The following is an 11486-nucleotide window of genomic DNA, read 5'->3' as shown; positions in this document are numbered from 1 at the left end:
TTTCAGAACCGGGGATTGAACTCAGACCCTGTGCTTGCCAGGCAAGCACTTATTCTTTCGAGCCATCTCCCTGACCCTCAAGCTCTCTTTGACTTCAGGGTTTGTGTTGAGAAGTCCACTGTGATTCTGATGGGCTTCCCTTTATAAGTGATTTGTTTCTTTTCTCTAAGAGTTTTTAATATTTTATTCTCACGGTGAATTTCAGGAATCTTGACTATTATATGACTTTGTGTATTTTTCCATCGTGGCTAACTGAAGTTCTACATGCCTCATTTAGTTGTATGTCACATTCTTTATCCATGCTTGGAAAGTTTTCTGCCATTACTTTTTTTTTTTTTTTTCTTTGTTTAGGACAGGGTCTATAGGGTGTACAGGGTCTCATTACGTAGATTGGACTCACAGCGATTCTCCTGTTTTCAGCCCCCCAAGTGCTGGGATTACAGACACACACTCCCCCACCCAGTCTCCATCACCATCTCAGTGCTCCCCGCAGGTGGGGCCAGCACAGCACACTGGGGATCAAACCCTGGCTGCTGTGCTCTGCCTAAGCAGGCACTTTACTCCCCTGAGCTATCAGGCTGGCCCTTCTGCCATTACTTTTGTGAACAGATTTTTTTATGCTGTTTGGGCTATCTCCTGCTTTTTCACAGACTCCAATCAATTTTTTTTCTTTTGATACTGGTAATCCAACTCACGACCTAGAGCTTGCTAGGCAGGCACTGTGCCTCTGAGCTATATCCCTGGCCTGACTCTGATCAATCTTATGTTATTCTTCTTTGCATCATATACCAGCTGTTGGAGTGACTTTTTATGGTTCCTTGATATTTTTAAGAAATCTTGCCAAGCATGGTGGTGTACACCTGTAATCACAGCACTCAGGAGGCTGAGGCAGGAGGATCACTAAAGTTTGAAGCCAGCCTGGGCTACATGGTGAGTTCAAGGCCAATCTAGACTACACAATGAGACCCTATCTCAAAAAACTAAAAGCAACAACAAAAATCCTCCTGTCTTTTCATGTTCATTAACTGTAGTCCTGTCTTCTATATCTGATATCCTGGCCTCAGTTTGGGCTCATTCTGCTGTGTTAACATTCAATGGAATTTTTAAGTTCCTGAATCTGCTACATGGTTTCCATTTCTTTCCAATGCTAGGCATTAGTGTTTTCCATCATTTTCCTAAGCTTTTCCCCACTGAATCTTCTCTAGAATCACTATGCATATCTTTCATTATGATTACCATCTACCATCTTTTTAGTTGTCTGAGAAATTATATCTGATTAGATTTTTTCCCCTAGAGCCTCATTCATCTCCTTTGTTACTTCCACTATTAGCACTTCATAGAGTGCCTGTGGGTGGCTCTCAAATTGTTCCACCTCATTGCCCTCTGGGTTTGTCTTTGGTGAGCTGGAAATCTGAGGCTGCATCTTAAGTGTCTTCTCATTTTCTGGTTTTTTGTTTGTAGTTTAATTCTCTACTTGCGCTTGTAATTGGTGATGGTAAGTAGCCTTACTGATATTTTTTAAAACTCTTAGGAAATGACTACTTCTCAGAAATGTCTTTCAGGTATTGGCTTTTTGATTTTGAGTCTTTGCAAGATTCTACCTCCTCAATTTATTGTGGATGAGAAGCTGTTGCCTTTTTGGGTTAGCCCCTGGTTCTCTGGCACTGGGCTATAGTATTTTTTTATGACCCTGAGGCAATCTCCCTGAGGCATACTAGGGAGAACAACTGATAAGAACAATTACATCACCTTAGCTAAAGCACAACATTCAGTAATAATAGCCTCAAACACAGTCTAGAAAATGACAAACTATGGAAAGTATTAATTTGCCACCTTTAATCATATAAACTAGATTTGTTATATAACAAAAATCTAAAAATCTAAGATAATTGTACACAGTAAATACACCCTCAGTGTGGTGATTTTTACCCTCAGGAGAGAAAATTTAAAAGAAGTTGGGAGAAAAATAGAGAAATAGAACAAGAAGAAGGGATTGGAAGCAAGACTGGAGGATAAAGGAAGGTTATATATACTGGAAAACTGATGAAGAGAGGCAGGAGAGAAGAAAGATTTAAAAAACAAGAACACAACAGAACAACCACAAAGAAACAATGTTCACAATCATATAAAAACAGGAGCAAACAATCCCGAAAAAACAAAAGAGAAAAAAGAAAAAAGAAAAAAGCCCACTTCAAGGCACGTCTCTGTTTTCACTGGTAGACAAAGTGGGCAGACAGAGTTCAGATCCATGTTGATTAACCCAGTAAGCCAGCTGTAGATTCACAGCAGGGTCATGGATAATCCCAGCAAGCCTTCACCTTTAGTTCCACTGAAATTCAGGCTGGTTTCTGGCTACGGCTGGAATCCAATTTGTTTAGCCTATAACATTCCATATACCTCCTGATAGTTTGAACGCAGCTCCTTGACCTACTGCTGACTTAAATTTAGCTTCCACTCCCCCTGAAACTAGGAGCCACTAGACAGAGTCAGTCAGCAGATGCTCTGAGTTCTGAGCTCAGCTGGCTCTTCTCAAAGATGGTGATTGGCCAACAGCGTTCTCCTGGGGGATGTCTGAAGCTGAATGACTCACCAGCCACTGCAGTCCACTGTTTGTTCCATTGATGCATTTCTTCATGGGAGGTTCCTCATAGTTACTCTGTGTGTGCAGGGTCAAGTCATCCCATCCACTCAGTGAATGAGGGCTCAGGAATTTCAAAAACATTGCCTACCACTTCCTTCTTCAATGAAGTTTCTTGTCTTTCCTCTCTCCATGGGCTTCATTTTTTTGCTTCACATCTTTACTGGGTCCTGAGGATCCACTTCCTTCCTTCTTCTCTTCCTCATTTTGCTATACTCCAGCATTTGGTCACATCTTAGAGGCCTTTTCTCTGCTGTTCACCATTCCATCTTTATGGAAGTTCCCAGTTTATTACTTCTTAACCCTCAGAGTTTTGGAACTTCTGCTTAATGAACAATCAGGAAAAAACTGCCAGACTTCATGGTATATGCCTGTAATCCCAGCAGTCAGGAAGCTGAGGCAGGAGGATTGCTGCAAGTTCAAGGCCATCCTGAGCTACATAGTGAGATCAAGGCCAGCATGGACTTCACAGCCAGACTTTCTCTCAAAAAACCAAGATCAAAACCACTACCACCCTCAAACCCCACCTTGATAAATATTGGGAAATGTACCTTACAAAAAGAGAAAAGAGGGCCGGGGAGATGGCTCAGTAGGATAAACGCTTGACTGGCAAACGCAAGGATCTGAGTTCAATCCCTGGTTCCGCAAAAAAAAAAAAAAAACAAAAAAAAAAACAACTCAGCCTCCAGGCAAATGCAAGTCAAAAAGAGAAAAGAACATTGAAATAGGACCTCTCTGAGTGTGCAGAGCATGTGCCTAGAGATATCCACAGCTGGCCACCTCCCTGATTCCAGTAGGGTCCCAACTTTCTCCTTCCCTGTGAACCCCTCCCCTTCTTCTTCCCCTCTCCAGCTCTACTTCTTTATCTCTCAACCATTCTATACCAGTGTCCTCAGGTTCAACACAGTATAAAAATGGTCCTAAAGGTATCACCCAAGCCTGCTCTGGGGAACTCTTTGTCCAAGGTTTTACATTCTAACCTTGTCTTAGCTATACATTTCACACTTTCTCCTTGAAAACTATGATCCTTCCTCTCTGAGCACAAACCACACCCACTGTTCCACCTTCCACAGATGCAAGTGATAGATACCTCTGCTGGGATGTCTCTAGGTACCCGAGTTCAACACACCTACTATTCCCTGGGGAACAGCCCTGCCTGAAACATTCATACCAGAGGTCCCCTCCCCCAGCCCCAGGATCTTCTCCACATAACTGTCTCATCATGGGGCTGGTACTGGGGCCAAGGATCAATTCTAAGCACCCACTCCTCACAAGCAATTCACCAATAAGGGCTCAGCTCTCTCCTCCCCAGGGTCTCCCATCTCCACCCTCACCTGTATCTCAAATCCCCCTGACTAAAGAGAAGCTCTTCCTATCCCAAGGCTGTTCTACATCCATTTGGGAAAGGTAATGGAGAATGAACCCAGGCTCTTTGTAGTGAAGTATATCTCCAGCCCTTTAAAAAAGTATTTTAAGACAGTGTCTCATGAAGTCACAACTCATTAAGTTGTCCAGGCTGGGTAACTGCCCAATTTATAATCCTGCTTCAGCTTTGCAGAGTGCTGGGATTACTGGCACGAGCCTGCAATGCCCAGTCCACATGTGATTTTAGACACTATCCACCCTTGCTATGCTCTATCTACAAGACAGCCATAGAAGTGTTCCAAGTGCAAATCTGTTTACCTCATGTCACAACTGGCCCTCTCTGGCAATAACCACAACCTTTACATGTGAGGCTTCAGTACCAGTCTCTCCAGGTGCAACAATTCAGGTGTACAGCCAGGTGTTTGCATCAGCAGCTCCCTCCACCCAGCAGGCTTGCTCTGCCTACTTCATCTCCAGGATCATCTCTTTCTTCAGAGCTCTGTTTCATGGCTCCTGCCCTCACCAGCACAAGCATCCTCTCATCAGCACTATCCCTCATCAAAGTCAGCTGCCCTACCAATACACAGAAGGCCCAGTGTGCTGTATAAGGACACTGCTGAACATGAGCCTCAGTGGGAAGAAGGCTGCTGTTTGGGCAAACTAAACACTTGGGGTGAGGCTAACTGAAGGTGGGGGTGGAGTCAAATGGCAGACTGGGAAGCAGCAAGGGGAACCATTGGAGCTCTCCTCAGGCCCCCAGCTGACAGGACCCCAGCTGAGGTGCAGATCTCACAGATGCCCATTCTGGCCTCAGTACTTTCTGGTGCCATGAGGGTATAGTGCAGACACAGGGCCTGAACTAGCCCCAGGCAGAGCTCGGCAGACTCTCACTGACTACTTACCTTGCATGCAGTGCCCATGAGGGCTCCATTCCGGCTCCAGACAGCACACTGCACTAGGTCCCCATGGGCTGCCAGCTCTGTGGGGAAGTAGCCAAGGTCAGGCCCCAGGTGATGAGGGTACCAGAGAAGTAAGGTCAGGCCTACCTCAGGTAATTCCTGGGGCAAAGGCAGCACAGGTCCCTTTCAGCCAAGAGGCTATAGGTGCAGCAGCAGCAGCCTGCACCCCCAGGCTTTGACCTTCAACCCTGAACTTGTCAGGCCAGATGTCTATACAACCTTTCAAAGCTCCCTACTCTGTGTCCCTCAGTCCCACACCTAGACTCATTTTCACTCATTTGCCACCCCACCCTGCCCTCTGCTTCTGTCATCTCTGCTCCCCAATCCCTCATGCTGGTGTTTACAAGTAAGTCCATGTGTTCTATGAAACACCTTCTGTCAGAGGGAATTATGTCCCGCCCCCCCACAAAAGATGTTTAAGTTCTAACTGCAAGGTTCTGTGAAAGTGACCTTATTTAGAAAGAGTTTTTCTAGGGTTTGGAGGTATATAGCTAAGTGGTACAGTGCATGCTTACAATCAATGCATGAAGCCCATGATGTCTATCCATGTGAAAAAAAGAAACTGAAACAGAAACAAGCCATGCATAGAAATACATATCTGTAATCCCAGCTACTTAGAAGGCTGTGGCAAGAGGATCAAGACCAGCCTGGCAACTCAGTAAGACCCTGTCTCAAAATAATTTTTAGAATTAGAAGCCAACCTGAACTACATTGTGAGAATCACTCACAAACAAAATAATTTTTAAAAAGGGCTGAGGGCCGAGGAGATAGCTCAGCAGCATAAACACCTACCTCAGAAGTACAAGGTCCTGAGTTCAATCCCTGGTACAGCAAAAAAACCAAAAGGGGGTGTGTGTGGTTCGAGGAGCCTCTCACATGGTGGAGCACTTGCCTACCATGCGAGTAAGGCCCTAGATTCAATCTCCAGTACCAAAAAGAAAAAGCAGACAAACATATATATGGAAGGTGACACAAAAAAGTAGAGAAATGACAGTCACCCACAAATAGAGGACCTGAAATCACAGAAGCTGGGAAAAGATCTTGTGTTGGCCTCAGGAAGAGTCAGACCTGCCCATATCTTGACCTTGAGCTTCTAACCTCCAAAATTATGAGAGGACAAATCTCTATTATGGTTCTTCCTAGGAAACTAACACACCTCCACTCACAACTATGAGCAGAACTTAATGACTCACTTCTAACAAAAATTATCTGGTGAAATCAATGATGTACTTTCTCCTTCAGTGTACTCTCTCACTTGCTCCCTGTCTGAGGCCACTCTAGGGAAGCCATAGCCAGCATCTATGAGTGAATCCCATCCTAGACACAGCTTTCCAGCCCTAGCCAAGCCTTCAGATGATGGCACCTTGCAAAGAACCCTGAGACAGAACCCCCCAGCTTGGACACCTCCACATTCCTGTCCCTCAGGCACTATGAGATTCACCTATATTGAGGGGTAATTTGTTACAAAGCAATAGATAACCACTACACCAAGGGTCACTCCCATGGGACAAATCCCAACTCTACCATATACACTATGGCCTTGGCCAAGTTGTGTAAACTCCTAAGCCCAGTACATACTACAAGAACTGTAAAGAGATGTGCAGAGGAGCTCTGAGGCCTTTAGGGTCAGACACAGGAATAGCCTGAGAAGTGGTTGTTAGAGCTGGAATCACTCCCAGTGCAGACAGAAGATCTAGTCACCTTTACTGTGCTTCAAAGTCAAGTCAGTCGTACAGATATTTCATATCTCCCATCCCCTGTAGCACAAGATGACTCCATGATGGGCACTGTCTCAATTCTTTTTTTTTTTTTTCTCGGAACTGGGGATTGAACTCAGACCCTTGCACTTGCCAGGGAAGCACTTATTCTACTGAGCCATCTCCCCAGCCCGACCGTCTCAATTCTTATTAACTGGAATATCAGAAAGGGTTCCCTAGGACTCTGGTTATGCTAATGATGATCTTTTAGGGGAGGGCCCAGAACTTCATAGTGAAACCCAGCCCCATTTGGAACAAGTATGTCCCTCAACTCCCTGAGCATCCATGTCTTTACCTCCAAAGCAAGCAGGTAGATCAGGGAGGACCTCTAAGGAGAGGACCATGTGATGTCATCAAAGTACACCATAGGGCTCAGCTGCAAGTCAGATATGAATAATGAAACCATTCAAACACTGAGGAATCTGACCCTGTGCTATGACCTTCTCTATGGGGAAAAGTATGCACATGTGGGAGGACTGCTCTTCAGGGGAAATTCTTCAGAGTGGGGAGTCAAAGGTTTGTTTTCAATGTTGAAAACAGTTTGAAGAAGTGACAGTACGGCCTGATGTGGTGGCACATGCCTGTAATCCCAGCACTCAAGGGGCTGAGGCAGGAGGATTTCTTTGAGTTCGAGGCCATCCTGGGTCACAAAATGCATTCAAGGCCAGCCTGGACTACACAGTGAAACCTTGCCTCAAAAAGACAAAAGAAGAAGAGGTGGAGGTGAAACAGGAAAAGGAACAGGAACAAGCATAAGAACAAGAACTAGAAACAGTATAAGAAAGTTATCTGAAAAACTGAAAAAACTAAACAGAAAAAAAATTACTCGAGAGATACCTAAGGAGAATGGAGAGGTATAGGATGTTTGTAGAACTGACACTATGGATTTGTCAAACTTTGATACATTCTTTAAAAAAATTTTTTTTCTTTTTCTTTTTCTTTTTTTGCAGAACCGGGGACTGAACTCAGGCCCTTGCACTTGCCAGGCAAGCACTTATTCTACTGAGCCATCTCCCCGGCCCCTAAAAAAATTTTTTCTAGGGCCCACCAGATAGCTCAGTGGACTAAAGCACCTGCTTAAGCAGACTCAAGGACCAGGGTTTAATCCCTGATCCTCACATGAGCCCCGCCCCTAGGGCATGCGGAGATGGTGACTGAGACTGGGTGTGGTGGCATGCCCTGTAATCCCAGCAGTTGGGAGGCGGAAAACAGGAGGATCACTACAGTCTGATCTGTGTAGTGAGACCTTGTAGACCCAGTACTAAAATATAAATAAATAAATCCTTTTAAAAAAAATTTTTTTTTTCTTTTTTGCAGCACTAGGGGTGGAACTTAAGGCTAGCTTCACACTGAGCTAATACCCATTAGGCTTTTTCTTAATTTTTTTTTCTAAGATAGGGTCTCACCATATAATCCATGGTAACTTCAAACTCACTATGTAGTACAGGGTGGCCTGGAACTTGGGTCCTGCCTCAGCCTCCCAAGTACTAGGATTACAGGCATGGGCCGCCACCACACCTGGCCCTTTTCTTTAATGTATTTGGTACAGGATCTCACTACGCAGCTCAGACTCATAGTAAGCCTCCTGTTTTCAGCCTCCCCAGGGCTGGGATTACAGGGGTGGGCCACTATGCCCAGTCTCAGTGAGTGTGAGCGCCTTACCACTCCCAGGGGTGGAGCTAGAGCTGCATGTGGTGCCAGGGTTCAAACCCCCGTCCCTGCACTTGCCTAAGCAAACACTTAGTCCATTGAGATATCTTGCCAGCCCCTGGCCTTTTTATTAACTTTTTTTTTTTTAACTTTTTATTTTAAGGCAAGGTCTCACTAAATTGCCCATGCTGGCCTTGAACTTGTGCTTCAACCTCTTGAGTAGCTAAGTTTACATACATATATCACCATACATATACACTATGTAAGCACTATAACACTGAGCTAAAACCCCAGCCTTGGTATGTAGTTTTGAATTCACGTTACTAAAAATACCACTAAGGAATAGAAGGGAAAAAAAAAAAATAATAATAAAATAAAAAGTTTTAAAAAAGAATAGAAGGGCTGTCCAAATGGAGGCTGCTCCAGGAACGGAAGCCAATGTGGCCTTACCTGTCAGGGTCTGCTGCTTGGCTGCATCCCACACCTTTACAGTCCTGCCTGCTGCGGTCACCAGAATACCATCCACAGTGGGGTGAAACTGCAGTACTTCCACTGGCAGCTCTTCAGGACCCAACACCAATCCAGGCACTGAGGGCAGAGCCTGGCCAGGGTTTGGCAGCCGCCAGATCTTCACCTGCAAAGAGGATCTGGCTTGTGGCCCAGGACTGGGAAGTCTTGTTGCCTTCAGCCAGCCTACCTTAGGGCTCCCTGGCCCCAGTGAGGTACTGTGCTGGAATAAGGCTGATCCATAAGGTAACAGCTTCCTGCCTGGCAGGGAACCTCATCAACTGTTTTGGCCTAGAACAACGGTTGTGTATCTGGTATCATAGAAGCGAAGGAGGGAGCCCAGCTGAAGGATCCTGAGATGTGATCAGGGAATGGCAGGGGAGACATATGAGTGGGAACAGGGGCTCTGCCCAGCCCAGACCCTCCACCCTCCCATATCACCCCATCTCACTTCTCCTGAGCAGTAATGCAGTGTAAGGGCTGAAGGGGAGGAAGAGAGCAGAGTGTGTGAGGGGAGTGGAGTGACAGGCACAGAAGGCCCCTTAATAGTATGGGGACATGAGCCACTTCTCCGACTGGTTCCACTCACCGTTCTGTCAGTGGAGCCTGTGGCCAGGAGGAAGTCATCAAAGGGAGAGAAGTCCAAGTCAGTGACCAGATCTGTGGGAATAGAGGGGTTGAAGTAAAACATCCTGTTTCCACCTAGCAGAATCATCTCCAGACCCAAACCAGAGGACAGAGCTTTGAAAGGGGCCCTTCTGCCCTGACAGAAGCAGCTGAAAGTTTACAAGCTCTGCACCCCTCTGGACAAGATGCAGCAGGGAGTGCCCTGGGCCCCCTCATGTATCATGTCATAAGACCCTGGCATCAGAACTTGGTCAGCAGGAATGTGGTCAGGAAGCTCCTTTGGTTACAAGGCACCTGCAAGGATACAACCCAGCCTGGCCCCTCCTACTGTGGCACATCCAGCTAGCTGTACATTCCATTTAGAAGGTTCTCAGGAGTCTACCAACAAATTCCTTTTTGCTTAAGCAGATTGATTTGGTCTCAATTCTTCAGTGGGATGAGGCTGTGAGGGTGTACAGAATAAGCCAGGGCCCAGAGGGGAAATGAGGCTGGTGGCATGGGGTAGGGATGAGGCATGGAGGGCAGTGGGGTAGGTGGGGGTATGGATAGGACCATAGGCTGGCATCCTCAGAATGAGGAGCACAGATACCTGCCACCTGCATCCCTGTGGGGCAGCAGGATGTTTTCCTCATGGTCGGAGGAGAGCAGATAAAGAAGTCAGATGTCAACAGACACCCCATGGGATTGCCCCAGCTTGATTCCCTGATAAGGCAACAATCCTGGTCCCAGAGCCTCAGAACACATGCCATGCCTCCTGCTGGGACAGGGAAAGACAAGTTCCCACTAGGTGCAGCCAGCAGTGCAGGCAGCCTGCTACCTCCCAAGGCAACAAGTTTCAGTAACGTGTGAGTAATCTTAGGGCACCTGCACTAAGATTTTACATGTGTAGAACTCATCAGTTTCTCACAGTGACTCTTCAGGTGGTCCTGCAGCATCATCCCAGCTGGGAGGATAACTTGGCCAAAGTCATATAGCCACAAAGAGGCAAAGCCAAGGATCAGGCCCAGGTGCTCTGGTGCCAGGCCCTGTGCTCATAAGTGTACCATTATGCTGCTTTCCCAGAGCTCATGTCCTGAACCACTCCATGTGCCTTATCACTCTGCTTGCCCTGGATAGTAGGCTGATGGCAGATGTGGCTCTGAGACCAGAGGCTGCAGGGGCCTTTGAAGGCAGGGAGCCTTCAAAGGTAAGCTAGCAGCCAGAGCCCAGCATTCTTAGTTTTCTCCACTACTAGCACCTATGTGGGCAGCATGGGACTTGGAACCAGCCCATGGGCTGGTTCTATGGGAGCTGGAGCTCAGCTACCCACAAGAGCTACTTCTTTGCAGAACTCCTGCAGGGAGAAACTCTGAAGGGTTGCAATTACCATGATGCTATAATCCACCCACAGACAAGTCCAGCTTCTATTTAGAAAGGCTGGTGTTGGGGAGCTCAATAGGGGTAGTGCTCACCAATAGGGGTAGTGCTCCTAAGAAGAAAAGACATTAAGAAGCAAACAAAGAGTCACAATTCTGTGATCAATTCTGGCTCTGCCAGTAGCTATGTGTACATTAGTTAGGTTCCTAACTTCCCTGATCCTCAGTTTTCTTAACTGAAAAGTGAGTTATTTTATATATATATTTTTTATTTATTTCTTTTTTGTGGAACCGGGGATTGAACTCAGGCCCTTGCACTTGCCAGGCAAGCACTTATTCTACTGAGCTGTCTCTCCGGCCCAAGTGAGTTATTTTAAAATCCATTTCATCTGTGATGGTGGCAATGCCTGTAATCCCAGCACTGAAGAGGCTGAGGCAAAAGGATCACCATGAGTTTGAGGCCAGCCTGGGCAACATGGTAAATTCAAGGCCAGTCTGAACTATATAAACGAGACCTTGTCTCAAAACAAACTAACTAACAAACAATCCACTTCAAAAAGATTTGAAGTTAAATGACCAAATCTGGGGCTGGTGAGATGGCTCAGTGGTCTAAAGCACCTACTTAGAA

General features: G+C 46.1%; 1 protein-coding gene across 2 annotated transcripts in view; it reads right to left on the bottom strand.

The window, feature by feature from the left end:
• The window catches only part of Coro7 (coronin 7), a 77251-nt gene that overhangs the window by 58857 nt on the left and 6908 nt on the right, over positions 1–11486 (bottom strand). For both annotated transcript variants that reach the window (XM_023711772.1, XM_023711773.1), the window contains exons 4-6: positions 9466–9536; positions 8820–9003; positions 4906–4982 (exon numbers count right to left, since the gene is read on the bottom strand). In XM_023711772.1, the coding sequence (XP_023567540.1) occupies positions 4906–4982; positions 8820–9003; positions 9466–9536 (332 nt within the window). The remainder of the gene's footprint in view (positions 1–4905; positions 4983–8819; positions 9004–9465; positions 9537–11486) is intronic.

The sequence above is a fragment of the Octodon degus genome, unplaced genomic scaffold (genome assembly GCF_000260255.1).
Source record: "Octodon degus isolate 3935 unplaced genomic scaffold, OctDeg1.0 scaffold00021, whole genome shotgun sequence".
Taxonomy (NCBI): domain Eukaryota; kingdom Metazoa; phylum Chordata; class Mammalia; order Rodentia; family Octodontidae; genus Octodon; species Octodon degus.
Note: the sequence above shows the minus strand (reverse complement) of the source record. Positions and strands in the feature narration are given on the sequence as shown.